Source organism: Myxocyprinus asiaticus, chromosome 16, assembly GCF_019703515.2.
Source record: "Myxocyprinus asiaticus isolate MX2 ecotype Aquarium Trade chromosome 16, UBuf_Myxa_2, whole genome shotgun sequence".
Lineage (NCBI taxonomy): Eukaryota > Metazoa > Chordata > Actinopteri > Cypriniformes > Catostomidae > Myxocyprinus > Myxocyprinus asiaticus.
The window spans coordinates 36,513,606-36,533,735 of record NC_059359.1 but is presented as its reverse complement, the minus strand read 5'-3'; the positions used below and the strand labels follow the sequence as shown (position 1 = coordinate 36,533,735).

The 20,130-nt window shown below is 38.2% G+C and overlaps 1 protein-coding gene across 1 annotated transcript in view; it reads right to left on the bottom strand.

Annotated features, from left to right (window-relative positions):
• dnah5 (dynein, axonemal, heavy chain 5) overlaps positions 1-20,130 on the bottom strand; it is a 234,836-nt gene that overhangs the window by 175,911 nt on the left and 38,795 nt on the right. The window contains exons 11-26 of the mRNA XM_051720100.1: positions 17,377-17,592; positions 14,940-15,047; positions 14,764-14,849; positions 14,321-14,642; positions 13,881-14,087; positions 13,366-13,537; positions 13,044-13,189; positions 11,955-12,123; positions 10,825-11,055; positions 9,886-10,082; positions 8,198-8,291; positions 4,345-4,487; positions 3,436-3,637; positions 2,204-2,439; positions 1,626-1,844; positions 1,296-1,358 (exon numbers count right to left, since the gene is read on the bottom strand). Coding sequence (XP_051576060.1) covers positions 1,296-1,358; positions 1,626-1,844; positions 2,204-2,439; positions 3,436-3,637; positions 4,345-4,487; positions 8,198-8,291; positions 9,886-10,082; positions 10,825-11,055; positions 11,955-12,123; positions 13,044-13,189; positions 13,366-13,537; positions 13,881-14,087; positions 14,321-14,642; positions 14,764-14,849; positions 14,940-15,047; positions 17,377-17,592 — 2,811 coding nt within the window. The remainder of the gene's footprint in view (positions 1-1,295; positions 1,359-1,625; positions 1,845-2,203; positions 2,440-3,435; positions 3,638-4,344; positions 4,488-8,197; positions 8,292-9,885; positions 10,083-10,824; positions 11,056-11,954; positions 12,124-13,043; positions 13,190-13,365; positions 13,538-13,880; positions 14,088-14,320; positions 14,643-14,763; positions 14,850-14,939; positions 15,048-17,376; positions 17,593-20,130) is intronic.

The following is a 20,130-nucleotide window of genomic DNA, read 5'->3' as shown; positions in this document are numbered from 1 at the left end:
TACTTTCACATTCTGAAGTGAAATTGTAAGTGGAGTTTTATGGTAAAAAAAAGGACATAATAATAATCTGTTTCTCACCCAAAGCGATTGCATCGCTTCAGAAGACATATGTATTACTTTTATACTACCTTTATGTAATTTTTGGAGCTTTAAAGTTCTGGCCATCATTCACTTGCATTGAAAGGACCTGCAGAGCTGAGATGTTCTTCGTTTGTGTTCAGCAGAAGAAAGTCATACACATCTGGGATGACATTAGGGTGAGTAAATGATGAGAGAATTTTCATTTTTGTGTGAATTATCCCTTTTATCATTAAAAAAAAAAAAAAAAAAAAAACACTATTCTTTTTACTTTTTACTTTCTGTTTAAAAGTTTAGCAACTAGCAAATTAATTATTGTGATAATTATAATGTGATAATATATTCTTATTTAATATTACGTTTATTTATACTATATATATATTGCTAAGTAATATTTACTTATGTTTAATGCATAACTGGTATTTGGACCATCATTGTTGACAACATATTTTGCAAAAGAACTGCTTGGGATTGTTCATTTAGTGGAAATTTAAAGTTTGTTGTTGTGAAGCTATTATGGCTTAGCACAATGAATTTCATATTGTTGCATCTGCTACTGAGCTTTGAGGCTGATGAAATACCAATAAGCCTTTGCAATTCAATAAATTACTTTTGTGTTTTTGGTCAAATCATGGTGCCATATGGAGATGTATAAATGTGATATTTTTAATAATTTATGCTTTTCATGAAGGTTTGTTGCAAATAGCTTTTTTGTTTGAAGTCACCATTAGGGAGATTAGTGATCCTTTAGTAAAATTGGACCTTGATTCATTAAAATAATTTTTCATCCTGTAAACACAATGCCACAAAAGTAGAGTTTGTTGTATTAGGGAATACTGAGGAGAAAATTAGATACACTGTGTTGATTCAACCTATTTGTTTTATTTTGTTTTATTTTATAACACATAAATAAGAGTTGTCTACACATAAGATACATATTCGACTAACTTAAAGGTGCTGCAAGGCAGTGATGTTAGCCATTCTAGAACTTCTGCCAGATTTTAATAGGCACCTTGTAGAACACTGACTGAACTTAGACCAAAATATTTTCATTTGCGTTAGATTTGTGTTTTTAACAACTCATCTATTAAAGTATTTCATGCCTAAGCAGGCAAGTTAATTGAGTGCACCTTAAAAAAATGTGCTGAACTAGTTGATAAAATATCTTTAATTTTTCCAATGTAGCTCTAGGCATGGTAAATAACGAGAAATTGTACCTGAAACATAATAAGCCTGTCACTGGCATCCTGAGGAGCCAATCCCACCACCATTGGACCATCCTGAGGATTTGATGTGCACAAAATCAAAGAAACATATGCACATATTGTTAATTTATGAAATACAAAGACTTTGTTTTCAAGTGTTGCCTCAAAGAAACACTGTGATTTTTCAGTGCTTTGATTTCATGCATTTCATGTCGCAGAACACCCACAGGAACAGAAATGCAGAAAAAACAACTGTTTTGGCTTGACACCATAATTGCTTGAGTAACCTTCTCAAAGCAAGAGAAGTGGGTGGATATAGTTTACCATCCCCTCAGGACTCACCCTCTCATAATCATGGTAAAAGTGCTGGCAGTCATCCACAAATGTCTGAACATTTCTTATGAGTTCTCCTCTGAATTTGGGCTGCAGGGACACCAGCTCGTTCTGCACCTCTGTGCTACGGGCCAGCAGTTTCTCCCAGGTGTACCGAAGGGTGTCCACTTTCTCAGCTTCTTCTTTGGCCACAAACAATCCATATTTGTGCAGCATGCTGTATGATTCCTGTAGGCCAAAACCAGGACAAGAGACACTGAATTAATCCTTTTCATAAATCTTTCATCAGAATGCACAGTAATAACTTTCTCTGCCTCTAAAACAACTTTTTATTTCTGTTGAGATAATCAACACAGACAGGAAAAAATATGAAGCAATAGCAAAACAGATAAGCTTCAGACAATCGAAGTTAATTGTGTTGCGGATGCCATTTTCATGGTCTTTAAGATCAAGCTATAAATTGCTTACAGTATAATTGCTGCCAAGTATTTGTAACTCATTTGTAATTTATTTTTATTTTTTTCAAAGTGTTACTTCGTCCTGTGGTCACACACCATTCAATCAATTATTTTTTTGTTTTTCAGTACCTCAATTGGACCAACTTGAAAGTCTATGGAGATCTGATGCTCTCTGATCTCCTTGAGTGTTGCCATGGCAATGCGGATATCATCCAGGTCCTTAATCTGCCTGTTGAGCTTCTTGCTCGCCTCATCCACAAAAGTGAAGATCTGTTCCATCTCCATGCGATACTTCCTGTTGCAATGGTGACCGAAATCCACCATCCAGCTCTTTGTCTCGGCAGTAAGGGCCAATTTCAGATTAGCTGAAGGTAAGTTCATCAACACATAAAGAGTCAGGGGCATTTTTGTAGCTTGACAAACATCACAGTAACACAATGTAAAATCCAAAAAAAAAAAAAAAAAAGGATAACTGATTCTGCCCTACAAAAGAAAAAAGAAATACACCTCTACTTTGCTATGTGTATATTGCAGAGCAGTTGCTCTCAACTGGTTTTGCTTTAGGACCCTGATTTTACATGTACAAAAATAGTTTGTTGTACAAAAGTAAAAAAAAAGTACAGTTATTATGATTATTAGTAAAATTATTAATAATATAATTATTAGTAAATAATTATACATAATTATTAACAATATACATACACTACCAGTCAAAAGTTTTGAAACACTTACTCATTCTTTACTCATTTTTCACATTTTAGAATAATAGTAAAGTCATCACAACTATGGAATAACATAAATGGAACTATGGGAATAATGTTGTGACTAAACAAAATCCAAAATAAATCAAAACTGTGTTATATTTTGGCATCTTCAAAGTAGTCACCCTTTGCCTAGAATTTGCAGACATGTACTCTTGACATTTTCTCAACCAACTTCTTGAGGTATCACCCTGGGATGCTTTTTAAACAGCATTGAAGGAGTTCACATCTATGTTGGGCACTTATTCGCTGCTTTTCTTTATTATTTGGTCCAAGTCATCAATTTCAAAAACTTTTTTTTTTACTTAAATTTGAGTTTTATAATGAAATAAATTAATATGGTGGCACAACTATATTTTTGTCTACAAAACTAATTTCAAACATTTAAGCATATGCCTTCAGATCAAACGATTTTTAAGATCACGAGAAACATTTCAGTCAAGTGTTTCAAAACTTTTGACCGGTAGTGTGTATATATATATATATAAAACATACATATACTGTATATACATATTATAACATAGTAACAAGAACAGCAATAATAAACATGTATGCAGCTCACAACATCCCTTTGATTACTCCTTCAGCCATTTTCTCTACCTGTATATAGAGCCAGAGCTCCCACTGATATAAACTCAGGCTCTGCAGTAATTTCTAGCTCCAGTTCCCTGTAGTACAGGATCTGAGACTCAAACTCAGAGAGCAGAGGGTTCCCCTGGATGAACTTCTGGATGGTTTCCTCTCGGTCTTTCTTCCAGATGTGGTGATAGAGTCTAAAGCGATCCAAAGCATTCATTACTTCCTGTATAAAAGTACATGGCAAAAGTAAAAGTCACATTATTGTCTTCCTCTAGCTGCTGGTAGCTATTCCCTGGGAACACACTTATAAATGTATTCCTTGGATACACTATAAAGGCTGGATTACACTTTCCAGACTTCAAATTAGGATTCTTTTTTAAATACTAGGTTTAACACACTAACTATGTAAATGGATATAGCAGAAGAAAATAAAAGGTATCACACACCAAATGACTGAGGATCACACACTACCCAACTGTAAAGTAGATCTGAACACAACAATGAAAAACCCTCCCCTTAGCGCTTGTCATTGACATTGTAGTGGCTCTGCCAAAACTGAACTAACTTTTCCACTTCGAGTATCCCCACATGGTCAATTTCTGTATGACTTCAGATTTTAGTTTTGGAGCATCGTAGATTTCTTCTATATTCGGCTCTAAAATATAACAAAAAAAATTATATACTCCTACTACATGGAATCATAGTCTGAGGATAAGAAACTAGAGTCTGTACCTAACATATACTATGTGATATTCTGTAAATTCTGAAACTCTGACTAGCCCAGAATCTACTGACTTAAGCAATTAAGAACAGACTCAGCCCAATTGGAAATAGTAGCTAAAATCTGTTACTTTGGATAAAATTGTGTTGCAAATGTAAATAAAATTTAAAAAAAAAAAACACAACAAATCAAAAAACACAACAGCAGACCTTCTTGGTAGAGTTGATGGATGTACTCAGTACAGACACCAGTTTTACAATCTCTTTGTTCTCAGAGATGCTCTTGTAGTAGTTCTTGACTTGAATGGGAATGGCCTGGTTTGCAGATGCTGAGACATCCGAGGTACTACCTTCTGAAAAAAACAAAACACTAATTTTACTGAAATGAGAAAACACAGAGATGAGAAATGAGAGAAATGAAGTAGAGAGGTACATCTAAAAGAAAAATTCAGTAATATTATTGTATGAACTCAGATCAGTTAAATGCAGAGCACTCTAACTTAATATACAGTGGTGTGAAAAAGTGTTTGCCCCTTCCTGATTTCTTATTTTTTTGCATGTTTGTCACACTTAAATGTTTCAGATCATCAAACAAGTTTAAATATTAGTCATAGATAACACAAGTAAACACAAAATGCAGTTTTTAAATGAAGGTTGTTATTATTAAGGGAAAACAAAATCCAAACCTACATGGCCCTGTGTGAAAAAGTGATTGCCCCCTAAACCTAATAACTGGTTGGGCCACCCTTAGCAGCAACAACTGCAATCAAGCATTTGCGATAACTTGCAATGAGTCTTTTGCAGCGCTGTGGAGGAATTTTGGCCCACTCATCTTTGCAGAATTGTTGTAATTCAGCCACATTGGAGGGTTTTCGTGCATGAACTGCCTTTTTAAGGTCATGCCACAGCATCTCAATAGGATTCAGGTCAGGAATTTGATAAGGTCACTCCAAAGTCTTCATTTTGTTTTTCTTCAGCCATTCAGAGGTGGACTAGCTGGTGTGTTTTGGATCATTGTCCTGCTGCAGAACCCAAGTTCACTTCAGCTTGAGGTCACGAACAGATGGCCAGACATTCCCCTTCAGGATTTTTTGGTAGACAGCAGAATTCATGGTTCCATTTATCACAGCAAGTCTTCCAGGTCCTGAAGCAGCAAAACAGCCCCAGACCATCACACTACCACCACCATATTTTACTGTTGGTATGATGTTCTTTTTCTGAAATGTGGTGTTACTTTTACGCCAGATGTAATGGGACACAAACCTTCCAAAAAGTTCAACTTTTGTCTCGTCAGTCCACAGAGTATTTTCCCAAAAGTCTTGGGGATCATCAAGATGTTTTCTGGCAAAAATGAGATGAGCCTTAATGTTCTTTTTGCTCAGCAGTGGTTTTCGTCTTGGAACTCTGCCATGCAGGCCATTTTTGCCCAGTCTCTTTCTTATGGTGGAGTCATGAACACTGACCTTAACTGAGGCAAGTGAGGCCTGCAGTTCTTTGGATGTTGTTGTGGGGTCTTTTGTGACCTCTTGGATGAGTCGTCGCTGCGTTCTTGGGGTAATTTTGGTCGGCCGGCCACTCCTGGGAAGGTTCACAACTGTTCCATGTTTTCGCCATTTGTGGATAATGGCTCTCACTGTGGTTCTCTGGAGTCCCAAAGCTTTAGAAATGGCTTTATAACCTTTTCCAGACTGATAGATCTCAATTACTTTGTTTCTCATTTGTTCCTGAATTTCTTTGGATCTCAGCATGATGTCTAGCTTTTGAAGATCTTTTGGTTGACTTCACTTTGTGCAGGTCCTATTTAAGTGATTTCTTGATTGAGAACAGGTGTGGCAGTAATCAGGCCTGGGTGTGGCTAGAGAAATTGAACTCAGGTGTGATAAACCACAGTTAAGTTATGTTTTAACAGGTGGGGCAAACACTTTTTCACACAGGGCCATGTAGGTTTGGATTTTGTTTTCCCTTAATAATAACAACCTTCATTTAAAAACTGCATTTTGTGTTTATTTGTGTTATCTTTGACTAATATTTAAACTTGTTTGATGATCTGAAACATTTAAGTGTGACAAACATGCAAAAAAATAAGAAATCAGGAAGGGGGCAAACACTTTTTCACACCACTGTACTTGAAGAGATTAAGTTTACGATAGAGTTTTACAGAGAAAGAGCTATTATTATGGTAAAGTAGAGATATGCTGTTGTAGAACTACTGTTTTACTTGTGCAATTTTCTCTATTCGAGAGCAAGCGACATAGAGAAAGAGAGAGTGACAGAATGTAAATGTATTCTGTTCTCCTTTAAGTCAGTTACTTCAACTCCTCCCAGGAGTGATGATCTCGGACGCCCTTAAAAATCTATTGGCAGATGGCACTTGATGCTCTGCTACTTACTGGCACGTCATAGTGGGCATATAAGCCTGAGCACAGCACCATTTTATAAAAAAAATTTCAGAGTCACGATGAGATCTCTCATGCTCTGGATGCCCGAATCTTCACTTTATCATAGAATCTGCCTGTTCAATACATGGAGCCTGAGCAGTGTCCATGTACTGTATCTCATTTATTGGCTGTTTTTAGCACTATCCATGAAACAAGCGTGCAAAAACAGGGATCTTCTGCTTGCACATTTGGAGCTTTTGGGCCTCAAAGTCAATTGGGCAAAAAGTATGTTGATGCCAATCGGTAAGTTTCCTTCTTTGTATAAAACTTGAATCAGTGGCCGTGCCGATGCATCTGACCAACAAACGCACTCAATCTTTACTTCAGTGTTTGACGAGTTCAAGCCGGGGGTAGGCCCTACCTCTGCAACAGTTCCAGTGGGTTTTGGGTTTGATGGCTGCCAAAGGAAACAGCTGTAACCCTTTAGGGCTTATTACATATGAGGCCTCTCCATTGTTTGGTCAACTGAGAGTCCCTCATCACATGTGGCGACATGGTCTGTTACTTCTCCTGGTGACGTGCTATTGTTAACCGTGTTAGCTATGTGGAGAAAGGCCACTATCAGAGTGGCCAGGCGCAAAGTTTTCATGACGGACACATCCGACACAAGCCGGGAAGCCCCATGTGACTGTTGTCTGGTCTTCTGCACCTGGTCAGGTGAGCGAACTTCATGGCACATAAATCAGCTAGAACTGCTTGCTGTCCTCATGGATCTGAGAGCTTTTCCACCAGACGTGCAGGTTCACGGTCTGATCTGCAAGGACATCACTGCAGTTGTGGCCTGTGAGAACATGCACTGTCGCCTCTGGTACACCATGACTCAGGTTCCACTGGGCTTGGACGCCCTTGCTCACAAATGGCCTGCGAAACAAATTATGAATTCCCTCCCCTTCATTTGCTACACCAAGTGTTGTACACAATCCAGCAGTTTAGGGAAACTGTGCTGTTGGTTGAGCCAGACTGGCCCAACCACCCTTGGTTTCCGGAGCTGGTAGAGCTGTTGGATGGATGCGCCCTTGTGGAAAATTCCACTAAGGAGGGATCTGCTCTCACAGGCTCAAGGCACGATCTGACATCCTTAGCCAAAGCTTAGGAAACTTCATGTCTGGCCCCTGAACGGGGCTCATTTGACAAAGACGTGTTGTCACAGCATGTGCTTGACACCATATTACAAGCCAGTGCCCCCTCAACGAGGAGGCTATATGCCTTAAAGTGCAAGAGCACTTGGATGCAGGATTTACTCCATCCACACTCAAAGTATATGTAGCATCTATAGCGATGGGTCACGCCCACTGATATATATATATACTCATGGGATCAGTTCCATAGCATCAGCTACTGATACAGCATCTCGTTCTCTCCTTTCAGAAAATCAAGGTTACAGTCGTAACCAAAATGTTACCACGACACTTGGGACATGACACCACGTTATAAAACTTCATCCACTTTCTGCATGCACTTTATTCCCCAATTTCATTTATCGAATGATTGGAGATCAGCTTATCCATCCAGAGCATTAATTTTCAACCATTAATAAAGACACATTTTGAACTGACCATAGAACTGTTAGCTCTTGTTGTGCTCTGCTGAGCTGTGTAATTAGAGAGGGTGAGGAAAATTCATACCAGCAATGCTGCGATAGGTTGATTCTCCATCTTCTAATTCGCTCTCCTGGCTGTTCTGTTTTAAAGCAGCTATGCGTCGCTCACACATTTTCCTCTGTGACAGCAAAAATACTCAAGTCTTACATTTTGCAAACTCACTCAAACAAGAATTATATACATGTACATTTGGTATGGCAACTTTTAAGTTCACAGCAGTTCAAGAAAGCAATATAATTTCAAGTTTCAATAACAAAAGTGACTAAAACAAAACCTAAATTATAGTGTCATACATACAGTGGTCCCGAAAAGTATTTGTACACAATGTTTAAAAAACACTTAAAATGCCATTGCACTCAATAATAAAATATCAAAGCAAGTATCATTTGCGAACAAATGATGTCAGAGGTTTTCTCAAAACTTCACTTTTCTTAGCCTGTTCTTAATGTCATTTTTAGTGGGTGTACAGTTGTGGCCAAAAATATTGGCACCCTTGGAAAATATGAGCAAAGAAGGCTGATCTTTAATTAAAAAAATCACAAAAATCTATCCTTTAATTGAAGTAAAACAATTAAAACAGAGGAAATATCTCATTACTAAATACATATTTTTCTCCAAAACGCATTGGCCATAATTATTGGCACCCTTTTATTCAATACTTTTTGCAACCTCCCTTTGCCAAGATAACAGCTCTGATTCTTCTCTTATAATGCCTATTGAGATTGGAGAAAACCTGGCAAGGGATCTGAGACCATTCCTCCATGCAGAATCTCTACAGATCATTCAAATTCAGAGATCCATATTTGGTGGACTCCTCTTCAGTTCACCCCACAATTTTCTATGGGGTTCAGGTCAGGGGACTGGGATGGCCATGGCAGAACCTTGATTTTGTGGTCAGTGAACCATTTTTGATGTTGATTTTGATGTTTGTTTTGGATCATTGTCCTGTTGGAAGATCCAACCAGGGCCCGTTGTAAGCTTTCTGGCAGAGGCAGCCAGGTTTAGATTTTTTATCTGCTGGTATTTGATAGAGTCCATGATGCCATGTATCCGAACAAGATGTCCAGGACCTCTGGCAGAAAAACAGCCCCACAACATTAAAGATCCAGCGCCACATTTAACCGTGGGCATTGGGTACTTCTTCATCTCTGTGTGCGCCAAACCCATCTCTGGTGTTTGCTGCCAAAAAGCTCTTTTTTGTTGTTTCATCTGACCATAGAACAGGTCACATTAGTCAAGCTTGCATAGAGCTGACGCTCAGCTGATTCATGCTGCTACCAATATAATTTTGGACACATGTAAGTCCTCCATTAATTTATTCAAATATTAAAAATTATATGAAGTCTACACTATCGTAAATTAATTCTGATGGATCTGTTCAGTTACCCCTGGTGATTCACTGCTCTCTTCGCTCTGACTATGTATTGCTTCATGGATGGGCAGGGAGTTTGACCAAATTCATACCGTCAACACCATTCTTCAAATAGTCATTAGGTCAATAAAAGTAATTACTTTGACGGAAGTGGTCCTGACCGAAATGTCCACTAATGAATCGTTTAGAATAAGACCAGGAACAGAAAGTAAACAGCATCAATCAATTTTGATTTCATGTTTGGACTTTTGTTATTATCTAAGTAAGGTCTATTTATTATTATTATTATTATTATTATTATTACGTATCTAATAATAAAAGTAAACTACAGGTTCTTTACCTTGGAAATCCTTTCTTTGCTCCACTGTCCTATTCCTTTAATGACGCTGACCACACAGTCCACGGCTCTGTTTAATGCCTGCTGAATCTCATCTAACCCTGGAACCATGATGATGTTGGGTATGGCCAAACACACCCCAGCCCTAAAAATGGGCTGTGGCCCACTTCCCTTCTGCCGGCTGTGGGAGTCCGTCTCTCCTGCATGGGAAGCAGAATTAAACAAGATATATAATGCTTTATGCTAGGACAAAAGAATGAGGAAAACCTTGAATCCCTGAATTAAAGGAATAGTTCAACCTAAAATGAAAATTATGTAATTCTTTTGCCACCCCCGTGACTTTCCAAACCCCTATGCTACTATTTTTTACTGATTATTCACTGGTAATCTTGCCCTCCCCTAAATCTTGAGTTTAGCCTGCGTTTGTGTCCAGAATTCAAACGTGGCACATCACATTTGGATTCTACATACTTGTTGATAAATGCTATTTTTGTGTAAATGGTGTTAATATGCCATTTTCGAATCTGGACGTGGACACAGGCTAGACGCGAGCTTCGGAAGAGGTGAAGATTATTTGTGAATAATGACTTACATTTGGTCTATTCCTTATACAAACCTATCACATGACTTCAAAACAGACTTTGAATAAAGTGCATAAGTCATATGGACTTTATTTATGGTGCTTTTATGGTATTTCTTTGTCCTTTTGGAGCTTGACAGCCCCTGGTGCGAAACAATTCTTTGAAAATTTCTACTTTTGTGTTCCATTGAAAAAATAATGGCATATGGTGTTTGAATGAAAAATTTTTTTTTTTTTTTTTTGGAAGGACAATTCCTTTAATAAGACTCTTTTTAATAGCATTCTTTGGATTATTACTAAAGCAATATCTGAAAAAAACATCAGATAATATAAAGCTTATGGGAGGAAATGACATCACAAACCCAAGAAGTGCATCAGTGATGATGCGTGGATCCGCTTGCGTAGAGTCTCCAGTGTGTTACGTGTGAGACGCAGTAATGCATCTACATTTCTATGGTTAAAATGAGACAGCAGCTCCTGTGCCTCCTCCTCCATCACGTCCCTCTTTTTCTTCTTTCTCATCTGTGGAGATGAGATGCTTGGGGCCGTGGTGCTACGAGACAGAAGGCGGCCATCTGATTTATTCTCCTCCTCTCCTTTAGATACATGAAACAGAACATCATGTATTTAATGATGCAGCTTTAAACGGGTCATATCATACATTGTTTTATTTTTATTTTTTCCTTAGGTGCATTTGACATGTTAGTTAAGTTTTATGTGCCTTCTGAAAGGGTGCAGCTACGCCTTCAAAAACTATGAAATGTATGAAATGAGCAACAGTATTTTGCTGCAAGTTTGCTGTGGGGGAAAAATTTAATTTAACTGCCCCATCCTTCAAAAACAGCCTCTTTGCAGCATACTACCTGCATTGCATTTTGACAGATTCACAAAACAATCCATACTCAAACAATTAAAGTCAGATTGAACTGATCAGGGATCATGTTAAATATAAACTTCAGCTGCTCGTTTCTAACTGGTCATATAGAAGGATATGCAGAGCAGCAGGTGCAACAAAAAAGCCAGGAACAGCACAAGGTTTGACTAATTTTATTCTTATAGTTAGTTCTTCTGGTGTTTAGGAATAATAGCTTTTATACTGCTTTCTCCTTATTTCCTCACCATGGCTGTTTCTGATCACCCAGTATTCATCATTGATCTGTAAGTGTGGATGGTCAGGTGTTGATGTAATCATCTACCTGATCTCAGAAAGTTGTGCAAGTTCAGAGTGATTTTGCAGTTTTGTTTCAATTTTAGGACTGGGGAGGAAGCTTTGAGTTTTGAAGGTCACAGTGTGTTTTTATAGTACATCAAGCTCTTTTATCTTAAGACTTTTTATGATTTGTGCAATTACTGAACAAAGAGTCAAAAAGATGCCAGTGTAATTTCTTTGTACATGTTCTGTTCCATAAGCTAAATAAACACCAAGATGGGCATTTTCATTTTTATGTAAATTCAGTTCCGCAGCATCTAGATGTTCAACAGCAGGTCTCACCATCACTGTCCACTTGTTCCACTTTGCTCTCCGTTCTGCTCTCAACACGGTTTCTTTCTTCCTCTTCCTTCTGATCAAACTCCAGTAACATATTAATCAGCTCATTGGCTGCCTCCTCCACTAATGAGCTTTTAGTATGCAGCATTTGGGCTCCCTTGATGCAAAGCTCCTAAAATGAGAAATAAATTGGATGAGCATGATTCAGATTGATTATTCCTTAATTCAAAAAAATGTGCTGGTCTAGTCATGACAAGAAAATGGGTTTAACAAAGATTTAAATAGCAAACTGTAGAAGTAACAATGCCCCCAACAAGACTATTGAGTAGGATGCCAAAAGTATTGTTACTTTGATACCAAGTCGAAACAAAAATTGTATGAAAAATATAATGATACTAGTCTTTCTACAGTATCATCACTACTGACTCTATTCAGTGACTTATCATTGTTATTGTGGCTAAGCACTGTCACCAGTAGAGTTTGAACAACAATAGTTGTATCGAAATTGGTATTGGATGACATTTAACTCGTACTGCTATAGCCTACTGAGAAAAATCATGCCATAAACAGTTTTCATTTATCAAATAGTGTCATACAAAATCCAGTAAACCTAAAAATAAATAAATAAATAAAATAAAATAAAATAAAATGTAATCAATATTTGGTGAGACCATCTTTGCCTTCAAAACAGCATAAATTCCCCTAGGTACACCTAGACACAGTTTTTCTTGGTTGTTGGCAGATAGGATGTACCAAGTTTCTTAGAGAATTGACCACAGTTCTTCAATCTATATAGAATGTCTCAATAGCTTCTGTCTATTCATGTAATTCTAGAATGACTCAATGTTCTGTGGGGGTCATGCCATGTTGCAGGGCTCCCTGTTCTTCTTTTCTTTTCTATTTGCAAAAGTAAGGTTTGGGAGTCTAAAATGTATATTTCCTATTCATACACTAAAGCTGAAGTTCTAAATAACCATCTTAAGACAAATGTTTTTGTTAAACATCTTATGTGCCTAAGACTTTTGTACAGTACTGTATATATATATATACTGTATATACTTTACGAGTATACATATGTAGATGTGTGTGTACCTTGGTGGTCTGGACAAACTCCTCGCAAGTGCATGGCTCATCATCTGGTAACACACACAGAGTGGTTGTGCTCATTTCTTGCAGCACAGCATCGATTCTGAACTCCACTAGGTCATTCACTCTCTGCAGCACAAGTTCAAGGTCATCTGCATACCAAGTGACAGAGGAGAATTATAGAAAAAAGAATACAATGAAAAAAAGACAAAATCTGTTAGACAGAGGATGGAAAAGATGAACACTTTCATTTGAGACATCTATCTATGTCCAATATTTTGTCATGATGTGGTCATGATGAAAGTCACTATAAAGTAAGGTCTCATACCAAGTGCAGCAGAGATGTGGTTGAGGTATTTCTCAATGTTCAGGGAGGTCCAGTTGAGGGAGGTCAGACCGGGCAGGATGGCATCATCTACTTTAGCCACATGTGGCATTAGCAGTTGTTCAAAAGCTGGCTGGATCTTAGACCTTACCCTGGCGTTCTCCATCAGCATCAGCTGTGGCAAGAAACAAACAAGGCAACAGAGCACACAAGCAAAGAAAATGACCTTGTTAGTGGATCTACAAATAGCACAGCATGCAAACTGAGTTAACTTGAATGGTGAAAAATTATTTAAATTAATATTCTTTCATAACATGGGATACAAGACTATAAAAGTCAATGCAACATCTTAAAACAACAACTGTATTCAACAGAATCCTACTTTCTGATTAAAAAAAGAAAAAAGATGGAAAACAAATCTTGACTGATTTTTCACATGCTCACAACAAAAGAAAGACAGGAGAACAAAAGAGTGCAGGAAGTGCTGAATAGGGGCATGATAAACAGATATACTGTACTTGAAGTCTGTTGTAGTTCTTTTTTAAAACATCCTTTCTCTGCTGCAGGATTGATGCTAAAGGTGGAATCTCCAGTCCCATCCTGATCATGCAGTCTGTCTCTCGGATCTGGGTTGGAATCTGGGGGTCAAAGTTCACGTACAGCACCCCTGTTTCTGGACTCTTGACCAGTAATGAAGCCTGCAGGCCCAGTTTAACCACATCTATCTGTAAAAATATTTTTATGTTGTATGTTGCCATATTTAATGTTGTAAAAAAAATAATAAAATAGGAAGTTGAAGTGGTTCATTTAAACTAGTGTCACCAAATGGAACTGCATTAGGATTATCATGATTATCTGAACAGGGAGTAAAGTAAGTAAATGAAATGGTTACAGTGGTAAAAAAAAAACAACATTATTTGAAACATCATGCATCTCTAGACTCACTAAGGCCACTGACCTGTGACATCCAGCTATGATGATAGAGCATCTCAAACTCAAGTAACACTTTTGCAACCCGATTGTAATTTCGAATGATCTGTTTGGCATCTGAGGTACTGAGCAGCCCGGGCTGCTGCTGGAAGAGATCCATGGGCTCCTGGATGCGGCGGTACAGCTGCCGAGCCCACAAGATCTTTCCCGCGATTGGAGGGAGGTCTCGGCCGATGGGGGGATCCAATTTCTGCTTGGTGTAAATACGAGAGACCATTTCAATGTCCTTGCCATAGTTCTGCAGAATCTTCTGGTACTTCTCGCTGATGCCCAAATCTGGGATGCCGAGTCTGGACAATGTTTAAAAAAGGAACATTTTGGATAATCATTTCCTTATTGTTTTTTTTTTTTGTTTGTTTGTTTTTTTGTTAATGAAACACTAGGCAAACAGGTAAAAAAGTCAGATATTACCTTTCAAATTGCTTGAGAACATTTAAGGCCCGCTGAGTATTTTGAATTTTGTCAAAGGTGTTGTCCATGAAAGTTTTCAACTGGTTCTAGAAAGAAATATTTCAAGTTTCAGCAATGGTTTAATAACAATAATTTCATATTACAAATCAAAGTTTTACACAAAACAACCTACTTACATGTAGTTCACTAGTTTGTTTACAAAATGCATCATAGTCCTGATCAAAGTCAGTCCTTCTTTGGTCCAAGAAACTGTATTGCTTTTTCTTCATGGTTAACACAATGGCCTGGATATATAGAGGACAACATAACTATTAAATATCAACACAATTATTAAAAGGCAAAAAAAAAAAAAAATGACATACTTTTCCATATAATGAAAGAATACAGTGACCAGGGGCTGTCCAGCTTCAAAAAGGACAAAATAACACCATAAAAGCAGTCCATATGACTGGTGCACTATATTTTGAAGACTAATAGCTTTTTATGTCTTTATTCACTGAAAATCTTCTTTGAAAATAATTTGTGCTTCTAAATATTCAAACTTGGTGCATCATTTACAAGACCAGTCACCACGTTTAGATGCACTTAAGAAAATGGTTTATTCCAGAATTTTGCAGAAAGCAAAATAAACGAGAACGAGAGCACCGTTTTCCTTACACCATTTAAGGGGCTGAAGAGAAAGCTGTTTAACACACCCAGGTTTCTCCCAGAGAACGTGGTTTATGTGGCCATGTAAAGGCATAAGCGCCGTTTTTACAGGATTTTGAGGAGTGAGCATGTGCGTGAACAGACTGGATAACAAACGTCATAGGATGGAGCCCAACAAGTCAACAAAGCGAAAAAAATTCAATATTTCTGGGTGTACAGTTAAAACACATACACTATAAATTAAACCCATTTATACACACCAATGTAAAATATTGAATGTTCATCATGTTGGCATATATGCGCTCGAACATTTGGGGGAATCCCAGAGATTTACGTAAGAGGGAAACCTTATTGGGAAAACACTATGGCTGTGCAATTCCGCTGCAGGTCACGATGCAAAGTTAAGGAAACAAACACAGCAACAACTCTGGAATATCTGGAAATAAAGCGACGTAACGGACAATGAAATCACGAAGTCTTCATCGGATGCCTTGTTTGTTATTTACATTAGTGTCGCAGGAAAATATGTTGCTGTGGAGAAAGCTGCTTAATAGCCAAGCCGCAAGTATACAGAAGTAAACAGAAAGCCGCTTATACAGTGCATGTAAACGGAAACGCTGCTTTCTGGCAATAAGCCGCTTTCTGGTGTCCATGTAAACGTAGTCAGTGAGAAACAGTGCTGATTGAAATTTATGTCAAACCTGGCATGACTGCATATGTGCAAATGTAAATGAGATTTAAGAGCTACAACAGAAGGCAATATTTTCAGTGAATAACAACTTAAATTGTAATACTTTTTGTCCTTATTGGAGCTTGACAGCCCATGGTCAAAATATGCTTTGTTTATATAGGAAAGACCATTCTTCAAAAAAATCTTCTTTTGAGTTCCAAAGAAGAAATAAAGTCATAATATTTTGGAGTGACATGAGAGTAAATGATGACAGAGTGTTCATTTTGGGGGGAAATATCCCTTTAATGGCTCTTGATAAAACAAATGTGAGGGTCTGTACTGACAGCATTCCCAGCTGGAAAGACACACATTCAACTGCTTGTCACAACAGCACTAAGTGTGTACCAGAACACCTTAAATACCCAGAGGAGAAGTTTACTGTAAAATGTTCATTGACTCTTACAGATTGTCAAATTTCACAAAGAACAGGAGGTAGATCATTATCAGCTTTTGTTCATTTATTAGCACTCCTGGAGCATGGAGTCCTCTGAGGCGGAACTTTGTTGCCATGGACTCCAAAATGAGAGTGAATAAATAAACGAGTGGCTGCAATAAAGAGATGAGTCGAATGCTAATGGAATCATAACAAAGATACAAGGTTAACGCTACACAAATGCTACATGCCCTTTCATGCAAATCCAGGACTGGCCTGCCAACCTAAATCATGGCCTTCATCATTATGAGATAAAGTACAATGCTGATGTCAGATCAACATGAAAGGGCAGTTTCTTAGCTATAAGTCAAAATCATGACTTTAGTTCCCATGCTGGTTAACATTTGAGACATGCACTATGTGTATGAGACATGTATGAGACACATAATTCCTTCATGCCAGTTACCTCCCATTTCCCCTGCATGTCTGCAGTCTGTCCAGAGGGGGCAGCAGAGAGAACAAAAGCCATTTAGACCAGGTTAACAGTTATCACAGCCATAAAATGCTTACATATCGAATCAAACTTGTATTACACTGTACAATAGCTTCAGATATTCTTGCTATACTGTATGAGGTGTTAACATTATCATGAACATTACCATAAATCTTACAAAATTTGACAGTATCTCTCTTCGGAGGTGTTTGGCTATGCATTAATACTCTGAATATTAATTAATAAAAAATAAAAATAACTGTGTCAAAAGAAAGTAAATTATATATGTAGACTATTATCTTTGTGTATTTTCTTTTGTGTTCTGTGCAAATCTAAAAATAGACTACCCTGATTAATACATCATAATACCTGAAATCTGGTTGCCTTGGTTTCCAGGCCCTCAATTTTGGAGTCCAGCAGGGCATTGTAGGTGGTAATGGTGTCAAACATGTTTAGGATTTTGTTCAGCCGTCGCTGAAACGTGTCAAATTTGCCAAAGATGTACATCTCACTAAAGTCGAACTGACACTCCAATGGATTCTCCTCCAGCTTCTGTTTGGTTTTTTGGAAATATTTCTGGTATTCCTGAAACAGTGAGAGCTACGATTAGTGTTTACATTTCATCATTTCAAAGACACAAATTTGTAAAGCAACTTACAGCAGGGGGAGAGTGGGGTAAGCCACGTTTTACTTAGGTTGTCCTCTAGGCAAGGACATTTTTTTATATTTAATGAGTTTAAATACTATGCCTTATTATATTTTGGGATGTCTGTAATCAACTGAAATAATAGATTTAAAGGAATAATCTGGGTTCAATCCAAGTTAAGCTCAATCACAGCATTTGTGGCATAAAGTGTATTACCACAGAAATGAATTTCGACTTGTCCATTTTCTTCTTTAAAAAAAAAAAAAAAAAAGCAAAAATCTGGGTTACAGTGAGGCACTTACAATGGAAGTAAATGGGGGCCAATCCGTAAACATTAATATACTCACTGTTTCAAAAGTATAGCCACAAGACGTAAACAATATGTGTGTTAACATGATTTTAGTGTGATAAAATCATCTACTAACCTTTTCTGTGTAAAGTTATAACCAATTTTACAACGACATAACACCTTAAACCCTAAAATGACTGTAAAAACGACAATTAAAACAACTTTACAGCTCAAATAATGCACAATTTTAATAGAAGAATTCATTTAAGCGCTTTTATGAAATTATAAGCTTCACATTTTTGCCTTTAAAACCCTCTAAAAATTGGCCCCATTAAAAGCCATTGTAAGTGCATCACTGTAACCTTGATTTTTGATTCATATTGTCAAAATACAAGTCAAAATTTTTTTTTTTTGTGGTAATCAAATTTATGCCACAAATGCTGTTGATTGAGCTTAACTTGTATTGAACCCAGAATATTGCTTTAAAAAAACACTGGTAAAAAAAAAAAACATGCTTCAAGTGTTATTGGAGCTTGTTTCAGGCCACTGAAAGAGTTTTTTTTTTTTTTTTTTTATGTAAACTTTTTCTAGGCCTGTCACAATTATGAAATTTGGCTGACGATTAATTGTCAAACAAATATTTGCAATTATGACGATTCATTTTCTGTTTCAGGGCTTTCACGATTATTCACAATATCATTGTCATACTTTTGACATGGGTGTACGTATGCTTCATAAACTGAAGTAATTTATTCATATTTACATTTTACATAATTTCCTTTAAGACTTTAAAAACTTATGAATTCCATTAAAAATAATGTTTTAATTATTAAAATATTTCAAATGACTTAAAATGTCTGTCTCTCTTTTTGGTAAACTTTAGTCTTGGTCCATTGCATTTACACTGCTGTTGTTGGAACTTCTTGGTTACTGTTGTAACCTCCATTCCCTGATGGAGGGAACAAGATATTATGTCGATGTAGTGACACTAGGGGTCGCACTTGGGAGCCCCAAACACCTCTGATATTTGAGAAAAGGCCAATGAGAATTGGCGAGTGGAATTTGCATGCCACACCCCTGGACATACGGGTATAAAAGGAGCCGGCTTGCACCACTCATTCAGGTTTGTGCTGAGGAGCTGAGACAGAGTCCCGGCCATTTCAGCGGGTAGTTCAGTGTTGTGGCAAGAGGGACACAACATCCCGTTCCCTCCATCAGGGAACGGAGGTTACAACAGTAACCAAGACGTTCCCTATCTGTCACTCACTCGACGTTGTGTCGATATAGTGACACTAGGGGTCCCTATACAAAATGCCACAACCAGCTGAACTGTGTTACGTGTATCGGCAGTGCAGGTGCAGGCAGGCCACTGCGTGCCTAGTATCAAGTGCACCCGGCCCCATCATAACCTTCCCAATGCCCCACATACGTCGCTCGTGCCCCGGGGGGGGGGGGGTAGTGTACAAGACGTACTTACAATGGGAACAGGCCGCACCAGCCCCTTCAGCATTTTCTCCTCTTTTTCTCCCAAAAAATGAAAATTCATTGAGTTGGGGCCAGATGTATTCGCGGAGACCACATCCTGTCCGAAGGGGAGGTTAACATGGAGAATACATCACATGGACTTACCAACCGGGAAGTACTACATATGGAAAGAAGCCCCCACGGTAGGTCCTACCCGAAAGGGAGGAACTCTTCAAACGCTGTGACTGGTGGCAGAGCAGGCTCTGCCGAAGGGAAGACACGGGTTTTCTGTCAGGGAAACCGTACCATGGACAAATACGTCACATGGGGTTACCGACAGGGAACCACCACATATGGAGCACCTATCCCAGTACAGGGGCTGACCTGACAGGGCATACTAACACAAGTACTGGGCCTGACATCGAATTCCTCTGCTGAGGGAGGAAAGACATCCAGGGTTCACCGGTCCTGGGAACTCACGTGGATGAAAAAAGTGCACGTTTTCCCCTCGGGGAGGGGAAAGGCGCTGTGTGCAAGTGGTACACCCGGCCATCATACTTACCTGTTCGTACCTGCTAACACACAGGACGAAACTGGCTCAACCTGGAGATTATAAAATCTCACAAAGGTATTGGGTGTTGCCCAGCCCGCTGCTCTACAGATGTCTGTTAGAGAGGCACCGTTCGCCAGGGCCCAGGAGGATGCCACACTCCTAGTGGAGTGT